The sequence below is a fragment of the Polyergus mexicanus genome, unplaced genomic scaffold (assembly GCF_030449975.1).
Source record: "Polyergus mexicanus isolate NDT 795.1 unplaced genomic scaffold, iyPolMexi1.0 SCAF_11, whole genome shotgun sequence".
Classification (NCBI taxonomy): domain Eukaryota; kingdom Metazoa; phylum Arthropoda; class Insecta; order Hymenoptera; family Formicidae; genus Polyergus; species Polyergus mexicanus.
In genome coordinates this window covers 4536739-4560661 of record NW_027223331.1, presented here as the reverse complement: position 1 = coordinate 4560661, position 23923 = coordinate 4536739, and the positions used below count along the sequence as shown (strand labels likewise).

General features: G+C 39.2%; 3 protein-coding genes across 8 annotated transcripts in view; 2 read left to right on the top strand and 1 right to left on the bottom strand.

Annotated features, from left to right (window-relative positions):
- Nucleotides 1-14218, top strand: part of Hh (hedgehog signaling protein) — a 43528-nt gene extending 29310 nt beyond the window's left edge. Inside the window, exons 2-3 of the mRNA XM_070304423.1 lie at nucleotides 11757-12018; nucleotides 13137-14218. Coding sequence (XP_070160524.1) covers nucleotides 11757-12018; nucleotides 13137-13813 — 939 coding nt within the window. The 3' untranslated portion in view covers nucleotides 13814-14218. The remainder of the gene's footprint in view (nucleotides 1-11756; nucleotides 12019-13136) is intronic.
- The window catches only part of Bigmax (helix-loop-helix-leucine zipper transcription factor bigmax), an 80996-nt gene that overhangs the window by 45899 nt on the left and 11174 nt on the right, over nucleotides 1-23923 (bottom strand). For 3 of the 6 annotated variants that reach the window (XM_070304427.1, XM_070304425.1, XM_070304426.1), the window contains exon 6: nucleotides 4726-4925. The exons of 2 other annotated variants lie outside the window; for them this stretch is intronic. In XM_070304427.1, the coding sequence (XP_070160528.1) occupies nucleotides 4782-4925 (144 nt within the window). In that variant the 3' untranslated portion in view covers nucleotides 4726-4781. Of the gene's footprint in view, nucleotides 1-4724; nucleotides 4926-23923 lie in introns of those variants that run through there. One more of the 6 variants, XM_070304424.1, reaches the window with a different exon arrangement.
- LOC138937814 (short transient receptor potential channel 5) lies at nucleotides 15540-23124 on the top strand. Its single transcript, XM_070304454.1, has 12 exons — nucleotides 15540-15587; nucleotides 15747-15884; nucleotides 18757-19094; nucleotides 19654-19849; nucleotides 20069-20245; nucleotides 20446-20716; nucleotides 21151-21256; nucleotides 21395-21696; nucleotides 21935-22186; nucleotides 22315-22430; nucleotides 22570-22728; nucleotides 22954-23124. The coding sequence occupies exons 1-12, from the start codon at nucleotides 15540-15542 to the stop codon at nucleotides 23122-23124; spliced, it is 2274 nt and encodes a 757-aa protein (XP_070160555.1).

Sequence of the window (23923 nt, the reverse complement as noted above, 5' to 3'; positions counted from 1 at the left end):
AGTGTTTCCGTCGGTGGCGAAACGTGCGAAAATATAGCTTCGCGATCCGATGCCGTTGAACGTAACCAAAATCCTTTAGATCCGGCTTTGACCTTGTGCAAGAGAAACGTCCTCGTACCCCTCGTTGATCAAATCGCGAATTTAGAATGCGGCATTATTCAACGTCCAGACGATGCTACAATATTTATTAAAGTTCTGTACTCCCAACATGGCGATCTCCGAGGCGAGCAGAGTTATTGGTTTATTAATAGTCTTTGCTCATATCTCTTTTTCTCTCGATCTTTTATACATTTATCTAGAAAAGTTCTCATCGCTTCTTTCTGTGCATCCACATTGCATTATCTTCTTTTTCTTCCTTTCTCTTTTTTTTTTTAGAAAAAATATAAAAAGATATTGTTTGTATAATTAGCTTGTATAAAATCTCTATATTCATGCTATAAGAAATTAAGGGATGATTTTGTCCTGATACGATTGTCGCAATGCAGTTTGTGTCGAATGAAACTGCGTGGAATAAAGATAGAATCTCCGATTTGTTTGCACAAATGCGTGCAAGAAATGCGAAAAATATACGTTAGTAGATTTATAAATATTTTCCTTAAGCTGGTTGCGCTTTACATCAGTCAACATAGTATCCGAAATACGGGCGGCTGTGATTATTTATCTTGTCACTCGCGCAATTTTACTTCGCGCTGACGGCGCGGACCTCTACAACGCCTATCTGTGAATCATTCGTGGCATTTTCTCGTTTGACATGCTTTAGACCAAACAGTTTTGAAAGGCAAAGACAGAGTTGAAAGTATAAATATATATTTATATCAAATTTTAGACAAGAGCAATCGGATCAAGCGTATGACAGAAAGGTTTGGAAAAAATCTGACGAGGATTCAAAGGGGTAGATTAATCAAAAGATGAAATATACATTTTCAAAACTGATCTGTTTATCGCTGAACTATATTTATTATAATTTTCAAAACAACTTAAATAGCTTTAAAATAGTTGTCAAAATAAAAACATCTTACAAATAAATACTCTCTACATTTAAAAAATTATAAAATAATTTAATATCTAATTCAAAACAATATATATGCGGACATATAGTGCATTTTATTGCAACAAAAAAATTACGATAATAAATAAAAAAAGTTTGTTGATACTTTCCTTGTTGCAACTTCTTTTTACGAAGAAATCTTCTTTTCTTCGATTCTTTCGATTATTTCATTTTTTCGAAAAATTCACGAATTTTATTTAAGAGAAGTTGAGTGTAAAAGTCAGGGAGCCAGCAGAAGAAATGGCGAGAATGAGAAAAGAAGCGACGTTCACGGCGTGTCTAGTAAATCATTCAGCTGCAACCAGCAGCGTTAATTAATGCTAATTGACCCTTAGACCGTGTAAGTCTTTAGTCTCGGTATGTTATTTTCCGCATCCGCTTCCTACCTTTCTACGTACTCAGAGAGAGAAAAAGCAAATTATATTTTCTTGTGTTAGTTTACATTCTTTAAAAATTCAACTTATAAACCTAACGCATCGAGATCAAATATATCGTTGTATCTTTTTATATACATACATATTTTTTTTAATCCTTCATATCTGAATACGCGATTAAATTCTCTGAGAAAAATAATTTTAAGGATATGTTGGCTATATAATCATAGCAAAAAAAATTATCAAAATTAAAAAAAGATATATTTCTTACATTTATACTATTTGAATAATCAAATAAATAAATCAGGATTATAAAAAAAATTAAAGTATTACAAAATAATATGATATTTACTGTCTTCGTAAAAGAAAATTGTTGTAATTAATATTTCTCCTAATTTATGACAAAAACTTTTAACATCCCCTGAAATCAACTACAAACTAATTTGCAAAAAGAGGGAGAAAGATAGATAATATTTTGCTACAATTTTTAGTAAATAACTTTTAAACGAATAAGTGGATCTAAAATCAAGTTTTGCACAAATATTTATAAGAGTTATCTTCTAATATATACGAAAATTTTTATTTCGTTGTTTTTTCCTTATCAAATTTGTCAAAAAGCGCTACAATACGCGGTTTTCCATAAGAATCAATAGTAACTTTAAACTTAAATAATTTCCAAATCGTTAAGAGAATTATTAAGTTAGATTTTGCACAGATATTCAGAAGAAATAGTAGAAATTTTCATGCTTCTGTCAATGTTTCGACATATGACACGTACATTAAGAAAAAAGAAAAATGCAGAATACTTGTTTGTAATCGACGTATCTTTATGACTTCACTGAGAGACCCATTTCGTTAAATAAAACAAAATTATTTGGTTGAATCATTTTATTGACTGAACATGTAATTTGGTTTTATTTAATAAAAATTATGTTACTGGAAAGAAGTTAAATGTTACACCAACAAACTATTTTGTTTGCATAGAGTTGTTTATCCGAATAAAATTTTATTGTCGCGATAACAAACTCATCCATCTCATCGCGTTTTAAATAATTGTATTTGTTACTTGAACTAAATCGTTTAGTCGAATATCATAAGCTATTTTGCGCATTCGTGTGTCACTGCGCAGTCAATTGTTATGCAGTGTAGTGTGATGGGCAGTATGCAGTGCATCTTCAATCATGGCGGATTCATCTGTTCGGGAAATACTGATTAGTCTCTCGTTAACGACGAGAGAATTGAAAAGATGGAGAATATAATCTGTATATCTTTTTCTTATCGTATCGCAAGAGACAACTATCAAGTAAATTTCTTGTTGAATATGGATAAGCTTTGGTTGATGTAACAAAAGCAAATGTAACTGCAGTTGGAAAATTTGCTAATACTAACACACAAATGTGATTCAGTGAACAAAATTAAAATAAAAAAACAACCAAAAATTTAATTTTGTACAATTAATAATTTTGTTCGCCGAACCAAATTTGTGTGTTAGTATTACGAAATTTTTGAACAAAATTTTTTTGTTGTATTAATTAAAGGATTTCTTTGCCCATATCCAAACAAGAGATTTAGTCGATTCAAACAAATTTTATTTCATTCAACAAAATGGATCTCTCAGTGTATATTCCGAGAGATAAATGTTACACTATCAGATATCTTTATACGTGCAACAATTAATAAGAAAAAAAAATGCATACGCTATCATTTAATGGGGAAAAACCTCTATTTCTGAATGAAAAAGGTCTTCCCTCGGCGATAAAACGCTATTGCCAAAATTTCCTCGCCGATATATCATCCTTTTACTTAGATGACTGCTCGCCGCGATTCTAAGCATGCGTGGGAGAGTCACAATAATTTTCTGATCTAAGGGCACGTGACACCTTCGTCACGTGTCGTCCGTGGATGTTGTGACGGCGATTAAAACCTCGTTAGGCCGGACGCGCACCAAGCATTCCTGCGGTCCTCGTGCGAGATTTAAGACCCGTCCACAGGGTAGAGGTAAATGGGTAGGTCCCGGGTTTCACGACGCAGTGGCGACGACGGCGGCGGCGAAGGATAGAACGCCGGTGAGATAGGATCAGGCTGCTACATCCTGCGGGATCGCGGCGGACGAGCGGTATCTAATCTGGCCACTTTCGGAGCCGCGGGTAGCCGTGTTTTGGCCGGGGATCGTGTTAAGGGGATTTACATTCATTTCGATCCTAATAACCCGATCCCTCGGATCCCGATTTGGAACACGATATCCGTTCCCTCTCCGTATACATATATACTCCTTTCTCCCCCTCTTCTCCCTCACGCTGCTTTTTCCTTCCTCCTCCTTTTCCTTGCTCGACCGACTCGGCCGAGGGCGATAAGCTCTTAAGTTAAGGGCATCGAGTGTCTCCCACAACTCTCTCCCTCTCTCTCTCTCTCTCTCTTTCATCCTTTTATAAATTATTTCTCGTTTTCATGCTTGCCTTTTCCGCAGGCCGGGTATAGCTTGACATAAGTATCTCTGCAGTGAAATAATCGTAATGTCCTTCCTCACGTTTTGTGCTACTAATTTATAATTACATTTGTTATATATATGCAAATGCGAATATTTATCTTTGATATTTTTTTGTGAGTCCAATTTGCTAGTGACAGTAAATTGACGTAAATTATAAGAATTGATATAACATGATAATATTGTCTCTTTTGTAAAAATCATCATCCGGAGTCAAAACGTCCGAGTCAAAAATTAATCTCTTCGAAGAAGATCCTTCTATCGAGCGAGATTAATTGTCTCTGCAAGAATATAAGATTTTGTCGTTAAGGATTACACGTGGTGCGAGTTAATATGTCGATGCAGTTGCGCGAAAATGGATCGATACGTTTCCTGTTTCCTCGCTCTTTTATCTTCGTCGTCTTGCATCTTTCCCCCGCGTCTCTCAAAATATTATCCGATTCGATACAATTTCGTGTGAACGCGATCTCGCGTGGTACGTGGACTCGCGCGAGAGAGGAAGGATATCGATACATCGTGACGGGCCGAACGGGACCAGAAGGAGGAAGCTGTGCTTCGAGAGATCGAGCGGTGAGAATGCGACGAGGCGTACTTTGATTGCGGTGGACGAGGCTTCATCACCCGTGGTCGCCTTCGTTGAGTGCCCGAGGGTGCCTGTCGACGACGGGCGTGACGTGCCTCGGAGCCAAAATAACACGCCCCTGATATCTTGTCTTCCTTCCTCCTCGCCTACACTCTCCATCCGCGATGCCCCCTTTTCGTTTTCTCTCTCCGTGGGTAATCCGTTCCCACAGACAAAAGGGCCTCGCGGTCCGTCGACTTCGATCTACCTCCGCCGTCTCGAACGTCCACCTCTCGCGGTCTTGTCTTCCGCTCAGGTATGTAATAAGGATGTAACATGAGCCCCCCGGGACAAACCCGGGGTGAGATCGTCGGTCCCGCGACAGGTTACAGCCTCCTCCGATCCTGCGCACGCGGGGATCCTCGATCGAACCTTCCTTTCAGGAAATCGCACGGCCTGCGAGAAAATCACAGGAATCCTTAAATGAGCCTTAACGAGAAGGCGTCGCGCGTCGAGTAACTTGATTATCCGGCGCACGAGACAGGCGAAGTCCACATTTAACGAGCTTTGAGATATGAATCGTTGCGATTAGCAGTACAAGATAATGTGCAAGATAAATATGAATGTTTCTTGTTTGGCTAATTGTATACTATTAATAATATGATTGATAGAATACCCTAATAAAGTCTAGCGTACAAAATATATTTTAAGAACATTTTGCAAATATTACAAAATTCTAAAAAGATATATATATATATATATATATATATATATATATATATATATATATATTAGATGTACAACTTTGCTTCCGCCGTTTTCCTATAGATGGCTTTAGCGGTAAGTAGTGGTCGAAATAAATAGATCATAGACGTCATGCGATAAACTTGGGCATCTGTCAACATAACCCCATAGAAACATTAGTCGATTTGTGTCTGCATCATAAAGTTATTCTCGATTGAAAATGTCAGTTTACGAGCCAGATTCTCGTCATTTGCGGGAGGTTTTAATTTTCTGCTTCAATATGAAGAAATCTGCGGCCGAGGCTCATCGAATGCTCTCAAATACTTATGGTGAAGCCGCTATTAGTGAAAGAACGTGTCGCGAGTGGTTTCAACGCTTCAAGAACGGTGATTTTCACGTCGAAGACCGGCATAGCGGTGGAAGAGAGAAGGTTTTCGAAGATGCAGAATTGGAGGCATTACTTAATGAAGACTCGAGTCAAAGTCAAAAAGAATTGGCACGATCATTGGGAGTGGGCAATACTTTGAATCATAAATGTATAACCAGTTTTTTACAATAAAGCCTCGAATTTCGGAAAAAAAACGGCGGAAGCCAAGTTGTACACCTAATATATATACAAGGTGTTTATTTAAATCCTGTAAAAAATTTCCCTGATTTTCCAGGTATTTTTCTTCAAAATTTCAAGTAAAAAGAATATTTTAAATATTTTTTGATGCAATTTTGATGAAAATAAATTTTGTTATTGTACGCGTTTTCTAATACTTTTCATTCATACGAGGGAAAACACACAGAGCCACTTAAGTTTCAAATACTAAATTAATAAATGTACTGAAAATAAAACTGAATAGGTTTCGTTAAGATCAAATTTTTTAACTCGCATAACATTTTTATCTTTTATCACTAAAAATTGAAATTACATATTTAATATTTTGTTAAGACATTGAATATATAAATAGAGATAGATATATATTTGTAATATATTTTGAACACACAATTCACATGATTTATTAGCAAATTATCCACTAGTTACGGTACAAGAGCAAAATTATCAAAGAGAGAATCTTTTTTTAAATTCCCTGAGTTCCAACAAAATTCCACGAGAATCCCCCGATTTTTCCAGGTATAAAATAATTCCCTGAGAATTCCAGGTTTTCCATGTTTTTTCCAGGGAGTAGACAACCTGTATATATATTAAAGCGCTACTTTTTTTTTAATAAAACCCATCGTTAATATACGTCTGAACCTTTTGGATTCTTCTATATCTTGTTGCTCTTATAGTGTCACTATGCAGGTAAGCAGTAAGGATATGTAATCCGATCCGTTAAGAGCGCAGAAACAACACACGGATTGAAACCACGACAGGTTGAAAATTCCTCGACGAGGCGAGATCGATCGTCACGTCGACGGGCTTTTTGGAGATCGCAAAATTATTTGATTATGCAACCTCCAAAATTATGAAAGTCAAGTGAATGAAAAAGCTTCGATTTTACAGAAGGAAAAAAAATAGAAAATCTACTCGATATGTGAAAAGTGACGTGTCATGAAATATTTATGAAAAGTGAGTTGATTCTGCTGTAAATATTGATTTTCATCGACCAAAAACTAAAAAGATTTGAAATCCGCTAGGATTTTGAAGACGTGATTCTAAGAGAGATTCGAGGATGGACACTCGCTTGTTTGACAGATTGCTAAAACAAAGAACAGAACGAGAGAGCGTATATTTCGATATACAAACGAAAAGAAATCAGAGGCGCTACGAGGCGAAAGAGAATATATAAAGACGAGGGGGGAAAGAGAGAGGAGAGAGACAGAGAGAGAGAGAGAGACGAAGGGGGTAGCGTGAGATAGGTCGTTCCGGCGCAGGCGAGATTGCTCTTCAGTCGTTATTGCTGGGACCATCTAGAGAGCTCGACAAACACTCGATGCACCTCGCACGATTCTCTCTGAAAACACGACGTGTCATTGTTGCCGTGTCATCTCTCCGGTCCCCGGGCCATTGTCCTTCGCGTGCAACGATCGCATATCATTTCGATAATTCTCCTTGTCGTTCGATTCAATCGAGACGAGCGTCAATCGCGTACGAGGGAAACGAGGACATCCGCCGAAAGCGAAAAATGTTATCCACCTTAAAAAAAAAAAAAAAAAAAAAAAAAAATGGGAGAGGATTCTGACCGTGACAATCCTCTTCCTGGGAAGGAAGAATTTTCTTCGCAGAATTTAAATCCTCGGCGAGGATCAGCGAGATCGACAAGGTGTCGCGAAGTTGCCGCCGAGGCGGAAGTGGCTTCCTGGAAGATCAGCTGACGCCTGGGCGGTTCGTTTTGTTGCGCGATGAATGGAACACGCAATATCGGGGGTCCACTATTCCCCGGGGCCCCTCGAACTCGAGAAGGCTAGAAGGGAGGGTGCTGGTTGATCGCGGTGAAGAGGGGGTAGAGGCAACGAGCGCGTTAAAACAAGAAGATTGGAATAAAAGGTTGGCCTGGCCCCGTACGTAGGAAGGTAAAAGCCCGAAGCGGGCTGGAGGTGGAAAAGGAACGGAGAAGAAACCGGTGGGGGCGGGGCTCCGTCTGCTGGATGCTGGGTACCAGAGCCCAGTCCCCTGCTTCGCGCACACCATCTTCCACCGTCTCGGGATGGACCCAACCCCCTTTCGAGGAGCCCGGCATTCGTGGTTCCTCTCTGCTCCCGCCGTTTCTTCCACTTTAACATGCTTCTCCTCTCGTCATCTTTCTCTCTATCCACCACAGCTTTTTCTGTTCCTGTCTCTCTCTCTCTCTCTCTCTCTCTCTCTGCTCCTTGACCTCCACACCCTCGGCCAGCGTCTCCCCGACTGTTCGGACGTCGTTTGTCTCGACGTCCCGCTCCTTTGTTCTCGACAATCCCGTCGACGTTATTTGCGATCTAACGAGCCGTAACATGCAGCGGGGGCAATTAGTTACCGCGCACCGAACAGGGAAATTAATATTGCTTTCGCTATACCTTGATTATATACCAGACAAAGTCGCGCGAGAGTTAACACAGTTTACCGAATATCGTTTAAAGTTTAAACGATACGATAGGAAATATGTAAACGACACGCACCCCGTAATTAGCGGTTATCGAAGCGAGCGCGATGAGGGGGACCATAAAATGATGAACATCGTGTCTTTACATGGAATTTTATTCATTATATTTAAAAATTTATCGATGATTTTACTCTATCCTGTAGCACAACACTCACTCATCTTGTATAAAAACAAAATTTCATGTCGTTAATATCGTTATTCGCCTCAACGGCTGGTACGATGGTATATGAAATGACAATTTATTATCTTAAAAAAAAAAAAAATCAAAAAAAAAATTGCGAGATGTTCACTCTCGCATCTCTTCGACAGATTTTTCCATCGAGATTTACTTTAGCATTTTCTAAAGCACCGGCTTGCCCTTTGTACTACTTCGTTTCCGGAACGTTCAAACGCTCACCGGAGCTCTCGACTGAAGTTTTCTTCTTCTTCTTCTTTTTTTTTTTCAATTTCTGCCCACTTCTTCGCGTAATGCTCTCCCTGTCCCTAATGTATTATTACGAGCCGGGCTATTTTTTACCCCAAATGGATTTTCATAAGACCCGGCATTCTCTCGATTTTAGCCGACCGAGGCGCGCGCGAGCACTCTCTTTCTCATCCCATTATATCCCCCTATCTCCTCAACTCCGCCAAAATATTTGTAAATAGATGTAAAGTCTGGGAGGGGCCCAGGGGGTATCCCGCTGCGTGAACAAGGCTCCCCATAGCGCGCTACGGCCGATATATCTCTCGGGCCCTTCACCATTCTTCCCTCTCTTTATACGAGACTCCTTCGCAGCCTTTTATACCCTCCCCCACCTCCTTCTCTTCTTCCTCTTCTTCTCCTTCTTGACTTCCATCGTCATTCTCATGCTCTATTACCTCGGTTCTCATCATACGAGGCGCGAGGGCCACGCTACACGAAAGCCGAGGGCGCATGAGAAAAGTTCGTCGATCGATTTTTGATCGTAATCTCGTCGCGCGGGGAATATCTCTGGTAATGTCTGGTAACATCGGGCTGCATCGTTCCTGCATCACGAAGTATGCTTTCTATAATCGGCTCGGCGACACCCTTGAATCTAATACAATATTCGATATCTCTTCGTAAAATGATCGATTCGGATCCTGTCAGAGTTGGGAAGTAACGCGTTACTTGTAACGTCGTTATCGTTACAGTTACTTTTTTTTTCGGTAACGATCGTTACTCTTTTCTGTTTGTAACGGTAACGGTAACGACGTTACATTTTTTTCAATAACGATAACGAATTAGTCGTTACTTTTTCGTTCTTTATTATCTTATATCTATCCAATAGATGTAAGAAATACGTATATATGTTACACAATAGATTTTAAATTTTTAATTGTAACATAGATTATTATATTTAATATTGATTATTAAATAATTTTATAATCTAATAGCTTATTCTAGCATTACGAAAAACAAAAACATAACGAAAGAGTAACGAATCGTTACTTTTTCCAAGTAACGGTAACGGTAACGCGTTACTTTTATAGAGTAACGTTCCCAACCCTGGATCCTGTAAATGAACTTTCCCGAACGAAGGCTTTCACGTGCCGGAAGTAACGGCGTACCGAACGACGTCATTCCCATACCACGTTGCGGTCTGGAAACCGAAGCAGCTATAAATTTCGTGAAAATATATATCACGCGCGCGCGTGAGGGAATTAAAGTCGCCTATTGAGAGCGCGCGAATTTATACGCTAGCCTTTACGGATATACAATCCCGTTCACACGTTCAGAAGGTTCGTTTAAAGCGTCATATTCAAGGGGATACTCTAAATAGGAAATTTATCCGACAGCCGATGGACGTCGCGATCGCGCTTGCGGCAATCGCGTGCACGTGGCGGTGAAGGTTTTCGCGGATCTCGAGAGACCCCGGGGAAGTAAAAGGAGGGCGAGGAGAGCAGGGAACCGGTGGTATCCGCAGTCAATAGAGGCTAATTGCCGCAAGGAAAGCTGCAAAATTCGTGGACATTGTTAGCTCCGTTTCATTCTCGATTCAGCGTCGAGCAGGTCTCATTGTGGAGGATCGCGAGCCGCTTCGTGTCCGGCGGTTGTACGTATCGCCATTGAGATCCATTGTGAATGAGAAGGGGTGAAGAGAAAGAGAGAGAGAGAGAGAGAGAGAGAAAGAAATATGTATATATATTACACAAGCAGGCCCCTTTCGAATGTGTGAAAATCGCGCGAGCGACGATCGCTTCGCAAAACCGATCCTCTCGACGAGAGGCTTTCGCCTCCCCTGGCAAAAGTCGATCGGGCCCTCCTTTATTTTCTCGTCAAAACCGGGAATAAAGGGAACGAGAGGGGCACGAGAGGGGTGGGATCGCATACATCGGCACGCGATTCATCCGCATACCCGGTCATCCGCATGATACGGCCCTGCGTGGGCGATTGCCCTCCGAGAATCGATTTGAACGCGGGGCCCGGACCCGCGGGCCCTTCGACAATGCCGCGGCTCCGGTCAATGGAGAGACTTCCCTCTGCGCGCTTTGGCTTCTCGCGCCCTCGATACGCCGCGTTCCGGATTAAGCCCGGGGTTTAAGCCGTGGGTCTCCTCCGCTACGCTATTGGGCCCTGTCTCAACAAGCCGTTTCGTCCCGCGGGCTTCGTTACGAGAGAGAGAGAGAGAGAGAGAACGAACGGCTATTGATTCACACCGCGGCCCGGTACCGCCCGGTTTGTCGATACAGGTAGACAATAAGGGAGAAGTGACTCCGGATAAGAGAGGAGAGCGGAGAAGAGAGGATCAGCGTGACCGAATGCTTCTCGACCGTCTCGGGGCCGTATTTATATATACACTCCTGTTTGTCCGTTGATTCGCCACGGATTTGGGCCCCGTTAAAGTCTCTTCAAGATTCTCGGGACCGATCTCATGACCGGTCAAAACACGCATTCGTTTTCCTCACAGCGGTTCCCGCGGCCCTGGTGAACCCCATCGCTCTCTCTATCTACCTGATGCCACCGGTCACGAGGAGAAGACCCTCCTTTTTTCACCGCGCACCGTGAAATCGACTTGAATTCCACGACCGGACCGCGACGCGCGATGTTTTCAAATACGACGGAAATCGCGTTAAGCGGAACTTCCCGGAAAAGCGTTCTTCATTCCAAGGAAAAGGCCAGCTTTAACCCTAAATTTCTGAATACACTTGATTTAAACCCTAACTATATGATCAGAAATGGAAAATTTGGGGGAGAGATATGTATAAATATATATATATTATACTTAATTATATTAATATTTTAAAGGTACATTTTGACAACTGCTAAATTCCAATAAATAGGATATATCATGGAGGTGAATAAGAGAGACAATAAATGTACGATAAATCTTACTGTGTTTACCATTATCTGGAAAATTAAATTATTAAATTTTCAAGATTGATTACGCGTAGAGATTGTGAACTTTGTTTCGATTATAGACTCAATTAACCTGTTACCAAACCGATAAGCCAGAACGCATTTGTAACGTTACAGAGGTGCAAGGAGAAGCTCAACGCACTGGCGATCTCAGTGATGAACCAGTGGCCGGGAGTGAAGCTGAGAGTGACGGAGGGCTGGGATGAAGAGGGCAATCACGCGCTTGAGTCCCTGCACTACGAAGGACGAGCTGTCGATATAACGACGAGCGATCGGGATCGCTCCAAGTACGGGATGTTGGCGAGACTCGCGGTCGAGGCTGGTTTCGATTGGGTCTACTACGAGTCCAGATCCCACATTCATTGTTCCGTCAAGTCTGGTTAGTACTGTCATCTTGTTCAAAATCCATCACTTGAAAGAGCGTGTATGAATTGCATGGGCTTTAATCGTCTCAAATTATTTGAGAAAATTATTTAAACGCGTATTAGAAAGCTCGATAAATTTTCGAACTAGATTTTAATCGCGGTTATTTTTCGTTAATACCCGCGTAAACACAGATTATATTACGCCAATAAAAGCGAGTGTATAAACTACTGGGCTGGCAGTTACATAATGACGTCGTTTAATGCGATAAAGATGCCGTAGTCGGTGCAGTTGTAACGTAACGCCGTTTAATGGAATATTAAAGTCATGCTGTTTTTATTTACGAGTAATAAAGTGATTGACGTCTTTAAGAGAGCACACATATGCCTTATATGTATATTATATTATATATTTAAATTAGAAAAAATCATTAATTTTTTTAAACAAAAGTATTTCATTATTATATACTTTAATTGTATATATGGTATATGTGTTATATATAAATCCACGATAAGCGTCAGCATTCTCTAGCATTCATTTTTGTGATCCAGCGTATTTAATTTTATTAACAATTAGCGGTTCGTGTTCGTTTCAGGCCACGGTCTCGGATGTCTCGAATTTCAAAATAAATGCACGATAAATCACAAGGCGTGCCTGTCGGTCCGAATTAAAACCGAGCGTAGAAATTGGCGCGAAATCGATACGCGTCGATGCTCAGGAGAAGGGCAAACAATGCGACGAAGGGGGAAGCCGAAGGGTGTGACAAAAAGTGCGAATGTGATCTACGCGTGTCGCGCGATTTTAACGCTTCGCCAATTTTCATCGTAATCACCTTAATCAGCTTAAACGATCGCGAAAATATTTGACGATATCTGCCATTTTATTATCGACATAACTTTCGGCTTATCGTAACGTTCCTTTATAACGTATTCTCGAAAAATTACTCGAATGGAAAAATTGAAGAGAATGAACGTTACGATCTTCGAACGTTTCGTTACATTTTACAAAATTTGTCATTTTTTTTATTTTTTTTTATTTTATTTTTTTTATTTTATTTAGATTTCTCTTATGTTAGAATATTTTAATTATACTTTACTTAGCTTGTCAATAATCTATTTCATGTTTTACTTTCAGAATCGTCTTCAGCGGGCAAATCCGGTGGTTGCTTCCCCGCAAAGAGTCTGATCAGAACAGAGTATGGCACAAAGACGCTGGACCAGGTGCGTCTGGGCGAACGCGTCGCCGCCTTGGACTCCCGCGGGAACATCGTGTACAGCGAGGTGATCGCTTTCCTGGATCGTGCCCCGTCCGAGATGCGACAATTCATCCGTTTAACGACGGAGTCCCGCCGAGTGCTGACGTTGACGCCGGCACATCTGGTGCCCGTGGAGGGTAGTTCGTCGATATTCGCCGCCAGGGTACAGCCCGGCGACAGGATCCTCGTGAGCGATGTCACCACGAGAAACGACACCAGCGGCTATCTACATTGGGACAAGGTGGTTGAGACGAAGCTGGTGCTCGAGAAGGGCGTCTTCGCGCCGCTGACGACAGAGGGTACGGTCGTGGTGGACGACGTCGTGGCGTCCTGCTACGCCGTCATCGATAGCCAGACGATGGCGCATTACGCTTTCCTGCCGTTGAGGATCTGGAACAGCGTGACGTCCTTCTTCGTGCAAAGGTTGGACGACGCACCACGTGTCGGAGAACAGAACGAGGACTCCCAACCGACGGAGGATGGCGTCCATTGGTACGCGTCGATGCTCTATTCGCTGTCCGCCTACGTGCTGCCGTCGAAGATGCTCTACAATTGAAATCTCGCCAACGTTGACAGATGTTGCGCCTCGAGTGCCGAATCGTCGAGGATCAGGCTCGAGTGCTTGGCACAAGTGATGCGTGTTACAAAGACTTTTCGACACTGGAGCCTCTCGAACTTTGGTGATTTGATTAATCGTCCAAGTGCTGTCGAGGCACTCGAGCCACTTTCTATTACGGATCGTGGATTCAAATTATACGCGTGTCGTCAAAAATAGTAATGTATAACCGTGACAATTGAATTCCCATTCGTAAGGGAAACGTGTGTATCTAATAAGCAAGGATAAAAGACGTCGTTCTAAACGAGAGAGTCGGCCAGTGAGACCTATCCGTGTTCACCGAATGATGTGTAGTATATTAGAACCATAGGACGATATCTAAAGGAATGAATAAAAACAAAATAAAGCTTTAGAGAAAATCGGAGCTTTTCTCTCGAATATAATATCCCCTCTGTTCCTTATATACGAAAGCGCTCGCGAATCGTGTGTATCTTGTTCGGTATATTTATGTATGAGACTATCTAAGAAAGTGTGTAAGATAATAGATCACTGACACTTCTGCCATTACGTTATCCCAATTAATTTTTATGTACGCGCATGCAGCAAGAATGAGTCTATATTTAAATACATCTCTCCGTTGTTGTAATTAATTTAAAGAGATGGAGAGAAATATCTTAAGAGGGTTCACACGCGGTTCCTCTTTTAGGGAATGAAGTTTATTGTACATAGCCCAATTTTTTCCTTTCACTTCATCTAACGCAATCAGAAGGGGACGTAATCTGCTTCGACTTTTCATTCCATTAACACACATCGCTCTTGTATCCATTATATATTTAACGTTACAAAACCTGAAACTATAAATCTGTGTTCAGTTTAACTACATTTTCTTGCTGTTTCTATAATTAAGATAAGACAATTATAGACTTAGAGAATTTTAAAGGAGAGGAATTAGATGGACAAGATACAGAAAGTGCAACTGAAACAAACAGATATTCGTTGCCACTATCGCTTGTCAATTGTGACAGTAACAATCGAGTACCTTTTCGTTGTATAGTAATGTTAAATCGTATCGCGTTACTGTCACATTCTCAACGATCGTCAATTATAACCGTCGTAAAAATTAATTAATTATTTTAATAATATAAAGACTATTGTCACTGAAAAATATAAATTATCTATAAAATATTATATATAATATTATTATATTATTTTCGATTATATTATTATTATTATTATTATTTGTATATTGTAGCGCACAAACAAATTATAAATTATGTATATATTCCCCCCCGAAAAAAGATTAAATTACATTATTAACAAAAGCACATTGTGTCTTGTTATTTGCTGTATATTAAATATATATCTCATTAATTTAAATAAGTAAATAAAAAAATTTAAGCGAAGAAAATTTCGCTTTTCTTATTAAGATATTCGGAGAAAAATTAGAGAAGATCGCTTTATCCTTAAAATTTTATAATTTTTCTACGCTATAAAACAATTCTCTAAAATTTTTTTTCAAACGGAAGCGACTTCATTCTTATACCAATAGAAACAAAATATAATTGATGTGAGAAATACCTTTGACGTTTCTCTGTTTGAAAAGATCTCATGCCCCTAAATTTTTTCGAATTATCCTATTTGTATATTTAAAAAATAAATCTTTACTTTTTGCGTATAATATCTGCGTGAGAACGATTATTTATAATTTCGTATGTGATTATTCGTAATGACGGATAATGAAACGGTAGCCGGAACGGAGGACGAACTCGAAAATGTAAGTTTTTCTATAAACAGAGTACGTCGATAGCCGAATTTCTTACAAAATAAACTACTTTTGCGTGGTGTTCTTTTACATACATTAAAATATAGCGCGGAAGAACCGAAGACGCGTAATGGAATGTGTCAAATTTACTTGAAGGTTATTTGATTGCAGCATCCCAGTGTCGTATTTCCGCATTTGCAAGAACTCGAGAAAAGATTCTTCGATCTTGTCGCTGACGGAAATGTCGCCGATGTACAATTATTCCTGCAAGATCAGCCCGATTTCAATATAAACGCCACAAATTTTCAAGTAAGCACACGTTTTCACATTTTTCTCCGCGCGATTCCGAAATACCTCGAGAAAACTATCAATATCCAAGAGAAAAAAATACAGCTTACGGTATTTCAGTAAATAATAATAAAAAAAAAAAAGAAGAAAAAAAATTGTGCGCCCACGCCAGGAATATGTAAAAGCACGTGTAAATCTCATTTCCCGCCTTACAATTAACGACGACGGCAAATTCCGTTAGCGATTCGGCACGTTAAATTAGATCTCGGTGGAATGCGTTTTCCATAAATTACGGTCCACCAGATTCATTCCGTTTCCCCGTCCGTCATTCACATCGCAGGGTGCGAGTCGCGCGAGCGCTTTAAACTTGGTAGGCTTTTAAACAGCTCGTAAAGATTCACGAATTTATCTCTCCCATCACCCCGCTCTTCCCGTGATTCAATCTCGACACCGCCGGTTAACGGTGGATTTAACGAAACGGCGGTGCGTGTCTCAAAGGGAGATACGCTTTTGCGTTTGGTGTCTCCGCGTCAATTCTGTCAAATCCTTCTTTGAGATCGCCCGCACGAGTGATTAATGTGAAACGTTTTTCGGAGTTCATGCTTGTGTTCTTAGATGTCAAAATGAATATCTCGGGAAAGATAGATGAGGATAATGTAAAGTTAAGCTGTATGTATCACTGGCTCCAACAGCTTACAGGGGATTCTGACGCGTGACCCCTAACAGAAATTTTTCGACAATATTTTTCCATGATTTTCTCTAACGCAATTTTTAAGTCAACAAACTTGAACAATTTATTATTCTGCGTTAGAAGCAGCGAAACAAATTAAAGGAAGAGAAGATAAAAACGAAGAGAACGAAAGAGCGATGCGAAGTCTAGTTATCTCGGATCTTCAATCCGTGAAGGAACACGTACCCCCCGTGGAATGTTTCCTTGGTCGGTGTGTTCTTTCCTCTCTTTAGGATTCCAGAAAAGCGGTCAAAGTGTCGTTTGACTTTGAGGCCGAAATGCCGAAGCGGCGCGAAGAAAGACAGTGAGCGGATAGAAAGAGAGGGGAAGAGAAGAGGGAATCCGGTAAAGAGAGAGAGAGAGAGAGAGAGAGAGAGCAGAACATAGAGAAAGAAACTGGGTGTCCTCGTATATCTCTGGCCATATTTCAGGCCGTCTTTTTACAAGACAATGGTTTCAACCGAGGCTTGATAAAATTATTCAAATGATCCGTCCAACTGTAAATTCCATATGGGAATCTCTTCGGCTCTTTGCGACTCCTTCCACCACTGTACTCGCGTGCCTTGACGTATCCAAGAGATCACCGGTATCCTTTTCCCATCACTCGTTTAATAAAACGTCTTGTGTGTTACGTTAGTAGCATTCTTTACAATGTGAGGGGAAAGAAAATTGCTTTATAATTTTTTTTTTTTTAATAATTCAATATTTATTCCTAAAAAAGTTTAATAAAACTTATTATCTATATTAATTTAAAACAAAAAAAGTTAAGTCATAAAATTAACAGAATTAACTAATCTCGTTATTATATGATGTGTTATTAATATAAGAATATTATTTAATTGGCGCGTATTTTTCGGCTTTTTATTTATATATTTTTTCAAACATTTTTTTTTTTTCCGCAGAAGAATAATCCATGAAAACAAATGGCAAACGAATATTTAATCGAACGTAAAATCTAGACGAGTCACGCGAAACATTAAGGACGGCAGCTGCCGATTGTAACGAAACGAGGGCTTTTTACCGAACATATATCACGAGATATTATTGTCGCGTTTGGCGTGTGGATGACACGAATAACTCCCGGGGGCCTGTCGAAAAGCCAAAATATCAGTGAATATTGTGACTAGTATCGGCGACAACAATGATGCCGGCCCATTGTTAAGGGCCGCCTCTGTAAACGCACCGCAGATGGGCGACAAACGTCGTCGTCCCATTCTTCTTACAAAAAGGGACACGACCAAAAAAAAAAAAAAAAGAGAGAGAGAGAGAGAGAAGAGCCGCGATAGACTTCCGAAAGTAGAGTCTCCTCTTCGCCGCGGGAAAAGAGGAATTTTGGGAAAAGTCTAAAAATATTTCACCGATTCAACCAACTATTGTAGATGGCTAGTTCCGTTCTATTATTATCGATAATTATCAAACAGCGGAACGGAAAGTAGTTGCTTTATGGGTTCGACTATATATTTAAGGGGACGTACCCCTTTGAACCTTCGAAAAATGAATAGATTTCCTAGATTTTTTTGCAGCGCAACGATTTGATAAAAACTTTTTTTTTTTTTTTTTTTACGATATTAATACAATATTATTAAGTACTTTAATAAAAATTTTCAACTCAAAAAAAAAATTTCTTTTTAAAGTTATGCGAATATTTGCAGATTTATATTTTCATGAACGGTGTGCATCTGTTAACGAAATCTCTTTTTAATCCGATTCCTTATTTCTTTGTTATAAGGAAAAGAAGATGGACTTAAAAAAAAAAAACTTTTTTTTTCAACACGCCGTCATTGTTATATTTTTCAAAATTTTGAAAAAACGCTTGGATAGCAGATAGCTATTAATATGTTTAATAAAAAAAAGCTTGTATTTTTTATTTCAGATATGATCTACGAACGTTTTCATGTACACTGTGCAGCCACCTAAAATTTGAGGGAATTCTGCAAATATTCCCATAACCTCAAAAAAAAATCTTTTTTGAAGCTAAAAATTTTTATTTAAGTAGTTAATATTGTATTAATATCGTAAAAAAAAATAAAAATTTTTATCGAGACGTTGCTCTGCAAAAAAAAATATATTCTTTTTTCGAGGTTAGGTTAGGTTTTTTATTTTTTAATTTATGAGTTTTATCTTGTCGATATATTACGTTAATGTTAATTAATAATTTTTCAGGGCGTTAGCGCGCTACATATCGCCGTCAATGAGAGAAACACGACGATGGTGGAATATTTATTGTCTCACCCGGACATCGATCCGGGCGACACGCATCTGCACGCGATCAGGGACAATCAGGTGAGGATCACCGTGTTGATACTAAACAAACTGAATGAATTGACACCGGGCCTCGAATACGCCGGTGTCACTCACAGTCCCGATTTCCCGGACGACACGATCCCCCTCGCCGTCGCGGCGCAATACGGACACTTTGAGATGATTGATATGCTCAGATTCCGACGTCACATTCTGCAGAAACCTCATCCTCCTAGTTGCAACTGCGATGAAGTCTGCAAGTATGCAAACCGCGTTTCCAGAGAGATAACATTCGCAAAATTATTATTAGCTTAAGACGTGCTATTCGCGTATATAGTTAATTCGCGAGAAGCCACGATTGTCGAGTAATTGAATAATTCATGCCATTTATATATACAGGATGTCCGACAAGTAAGTGACCAAACCAAAGGTGGAGATAGATTGGGTCAAACTGAGTGGAAAAGTCCTGAACCATTTTTTTTTATAATGCTTAATAAAGGAGTTATTATTGATTAAGTCTGTCCAATCGGCGTCGACTTTCAGTCGCGCGGATTGGTAGTGTGTGTGCGAGCGCTCCGTCGCTACGACGACGCACACTATCAATCGAGCGGCTCACTGATGCGCGTTTGGCTAAAAGTCGGTGCTGATAGGCTAGACTTTACTCGATAATAACTTCTTTATTAAGCGTTATAGAAAAAAATAGTATCGGACTTTTCTTTTCAGTTTGACCCAATCTACCTCCACCTTTCATTTGGTCACTTACTCTTGTCGAACATCCTGTATATATATCTTTATCTTCGTTCTCTTCTACTATTGTAGAGCGGAAAGAGATAAGGGTGATATCTTGACTATAGAGAAAATGAGATTGTTCCTGTATAGCGCGATTTCAAATCCGGTATATATTTGTCAAACTGAGGAAGATCCGATCCTACGAGCCTTTGAATTATCTGCCGAACTCAGCAGGGAAGCTTCATTCGATAGAGAATTTTATCCCGATTACAAAGCCTTGTCTAGCGTAAGTTTAAAAATATTACTACTTATTTATTATTGGCAAAATATATTGTGTCAATTTTATTATATGTAAAAGGCAATCGATAAGTGATAATGATGATAAAAAAATTTGTTCATCGTTAATATATATTTTAATAATATCTGCGACGTGTATATATCGAAAGACACTTAAGGCAGCTTAAGGCTCCACGATAAGTTAATAACCTATCGTTTTGCGATAAAGGAGGTGTCTCATTTCGCTACGGACTTGATCGGATACGCTCGTACGGCCGAAGAAGTCGAGTGTATATTAAAGCAAACCGGCGGTTTTGGTCGTAGTTCCACTTTCGTATACCCAAGACTTCTGCTGGCTCTGGATTACGAGCAAAAGACCTTTGTGGCCCATCCGAATGTACAGCAGGTACAACGATCGAAACTCAACAGGTTGTACTGTGGAATTAATCGAGAATTATATAATTAATAATATTGAATAGCAGAAAGCTTAGTAAAATTTCTGTCGATAGAGGATGACACACTCTTCCCCCCCCCCCTCTCTCTCTCTCTCTATGAAAAGTTTCCAGTTAAAAAAATTGTATTATAAAATCATATCTCTCTTTCCAGATCGTTGAGAGTAAATGGATCGGCACATGGCACGAGTGGAAGGTCAGAAGCACGTGGTTAAAGTGTCTGTCGGTGATCCCGCGGATCGGCATGCTACCGATCGTGGCGTTCGTCGAGCTGTTCGCCCCGAACTCGAAATGGGCCAAGTTTTACGAGATCCCGGTCAATAAATTTCTCTCCTCCGTGGCGAATTACTTGATATTCCTCACGTTCGTGTTTCTGCAATCGCGCAGCGACAAAACTGAACAGCTTCGTGGACCGCCCGATACCGGTGCACGTCTAATTACCCTTCCCCCTCCACCTTCCCGTCGCATAATGAAAATTAAGCTTTAAATGTGCTGCATACTATACATTACGTCACCGTCATATGTCAACGTAACGTCATATATTTCTATTGTACGATTCGTTTAAATTATTATTAAATGGCAATCTGGTGATGCTGCGATAGTATATTGCTCCATCTAAGCATATTTGACATTATCAATGTTTAGATAATCTAGAAATTATGTAGATAAAAATAAAATATATAAAATAAGATGATTATATATTAAACTTATATCAGAAATAGAACAATTATTTCATCTAAATGATTATCTGAATAGTTTAACTAGATAATAGAAAGCATTGGATATTATGTTAATGTGATACGTATAATGCGTATAGGCCTTTAGGATCAAATATTTAAATCGATTTATCTCTCTTCAGGATACGAATGGATTCTTGCTATCTACGTGATATCGTATACAGCTGCATTGATTCGACTCTGCATTGTGGACGGTCCAGTTAGATGCTTCAGGACGCGTACAAATTGGTAAGGGATAAAGGGACTGTTGTCCAATTAATATTGAGATAACAATCTCTCAAAATTCAAGTTTCTATAAATCTGTTAGTCGGATTAATATATACATTTTTTCCCGATCGCGTGTATAATTCTTGCTGTATAATGCAGGTACGAGCTAGTTATGCTCGTGCTGTTCATTCTGACGTTTCTCTTCTGGATAGTTGCCGCGTTGGACGTTAGAATGAACGGTCAACGTGATTTAGAAAGAAAGTACTGGCACAAGTACGATCCGACTTTGATAGCGGAGGGGATCTTTTGTCTCGCGACGATCATGGCGTTCTTTAAACTATTGTTCATCTGTCAACTGGATTACGATCTCGGACCTCTACAGCTTTCCCTTGTCAAAATGATTAGGGACGTCAGTCATTTTATCGCGATATTCGGAATCATCGTTATTGCCTTCACAGTCGGTAAAACACACGGCGTGCGTTGAATCGTGTAAAAAAAAATTTTTGGGATTATCAAATAATTTTGAATATTTTATTTAAATCTTCTAGTTTTTCAAGATAAGAAAATTAATCGAGATGTATATTCCATGAGTCTCTAAAATTCGAGAACATTTTTTGCACGATTTAATTTCGTTTTTTTTTCTCGAGAATCCTACCGTTTACGGATTTTGACGTTTTTTTTTTTTTTTTTTTCTCTAAGGTTTGTGTCATCTCTATCAATATTATAACGGAATGGTACAGACCGATGACGAGACGAAATTGAAGACGGAGCAGGAGAATTCTTTCGTCGATTTCAAGTCCACCCTGAAAACCCTCTTCTGGGCTGTTTTCTGTATGAGCCCAGTGGAAAGTGCCGATGTGATTATCGAGAATCTTCCGGGTGAGAGGGAATCGGAGACGATAATCAATCAGCACAGCTTTACCGAATTCATCGGTTATCTTGCTTTCGCCAGTGAGCATATTAACAATAAGCTGTGTTTCGTCGATAAGTGACGGTCCATAAAAAAAAAAAAAAAAAAAAAAAAAAAAAAAAAAAAAAAACTTCCTATCGATAAACTATTTTGCTAATCTGTTCGTTAGGTTTTCAATTCATTTCCGTGGTAGTTGTTTTGAATATGCTAATCGCATGTATGGCGAATACCTTCACTAGAGTGACTGATAACGTTAACGTGGAATGGATCTTCGGCCGAACTGAGGTAAGAAAATTCTTGAACGCCGTTTAAATTAAATTAAACGAATCTTTTCTTAATCATAAATCTCGCTGAGACGAGAAGAAGATATCTACGAATGTCAATATCACCCGCACGAATATCGTTCCATTTTTTTTTTTTCCAGGCTTACGTCGATTTCATGCTTACGACGACACTTCCACCACCGTTCTGCATCTTCTCGATATTCACGGGGCTGTGGCCGGTGATCGAATTCATAAAAATACTGTTTAAGCCACCGCCGGGTAAACGAGCACGATGGGACTTCGTGAATTGTTGCTATATAGTCAGTATACTGTCACCCGGGACTTCAGTATTGATCTAACGCATCCTGTTATTAAACCAAACATCAATTATCGTATCTCCAGCACGAAGAACGGAAGCACGTTCTGCATTTCGCGTCGAGGAATTTATTTATTTATTTATTTATTTATTTTTTCGTAGCATTCACCTCGAACAAAATTTTCCAAACTTGTATGCTTCCATTTATCTGTTTAATATTTTGCCGCAGGAAGATTTAGAAGAGAAGAAGGACAAGCGATTCGCAGAAATTATGGCGCAACTGGTGCAACGTTACCTTCGTCAATATGAAAGGAGAGTAGAGGAAACGGATATGCAAAAGCTGAGAAAGGAACTGATGGAATTCAGTAATATTCTGAAGGAGGCTCTTAGCCCATCTTAGATATTTCGGCGCACACATTCTGCGATCGATTGTTAATTTTTTAATCCTTTACGTCGACATAAAACATGACAATAACTCAATTTCTGTAATAAAGAATAGTAGCACTTATCTTTTAGGAAATAAGAAATATTTTACCAGATTATACTTCATCTTTTTATTCTTTTTCGCGTTTTGTCTGAATCCATAAACGGATTCTAATAGAATAACGGAGAAAATATCGTTACATATTTAAAGGATTATAGGAGTCTAACAAATCGAAAAATAGAGTACTTTTTAATATTGTGTCAAATTCGTATTTAAACAAATAAACACAAATAATGTTCTTTTCTGTGAAAAAGAAAAATATATATTTTTAATAATAAACTCAATATGAAAAATAGTAAGAGAGATTAAGATAGAAGAACGATATTGGCGTTTTAAATAAAGACGCGAAAAAAATATTATTTTTGATAAACAAAATGTCACTATTGTTTCAATATGTTTTGCATCTTTTTTTAAATTTTATTACTAAAAATACATTTTTTTTTTAACTATAAAATATTATTTTTCTATTCGTCTAAAAAAATTTGAGTATCTTTTTCAATTTGCTAAATTCCTATAATCCTCTCAAGTGCACTGTCAGATATTCAAATCGCATGGTAAATAATCATATTTCTTTCTTTAAGATATAATTTCCTTTATCTTCTAAAAACTTCATTTATGAATCCTAGCGAGATGCTCCAGAATATTGAACAATTATCTTTTTCTCTGCTTCATCGTGTGTAAAATCTCAATCCCGGTCTTTTAACATTATGCCTTA

Excerpts from the sequence above, each read along its gene's own strand:
- LOC138937814 (XM_070304454.1), top strand. The coding sequence starts at position 15,540 with ATGACGGATAATGAAACGGTAGCCGGAACGGAGGACGAACTCGAAAAT. Across the intron at positions 20,717-21,150 it reads TCGTGGACCGCCCGATACCG|GATACGAATGGATTCTTGCT; the intron begins GTGCACGTCTAA and ends ATCTCTCTTCAG. Across the intron at positions 22,187-22,314 it reads CGGTTATCTTGCTTTCGCCA|GTTTTCAATTCATTTCCGTG; the intron begins GTGAGCATATTA and ends TCTGTTCGTTAG.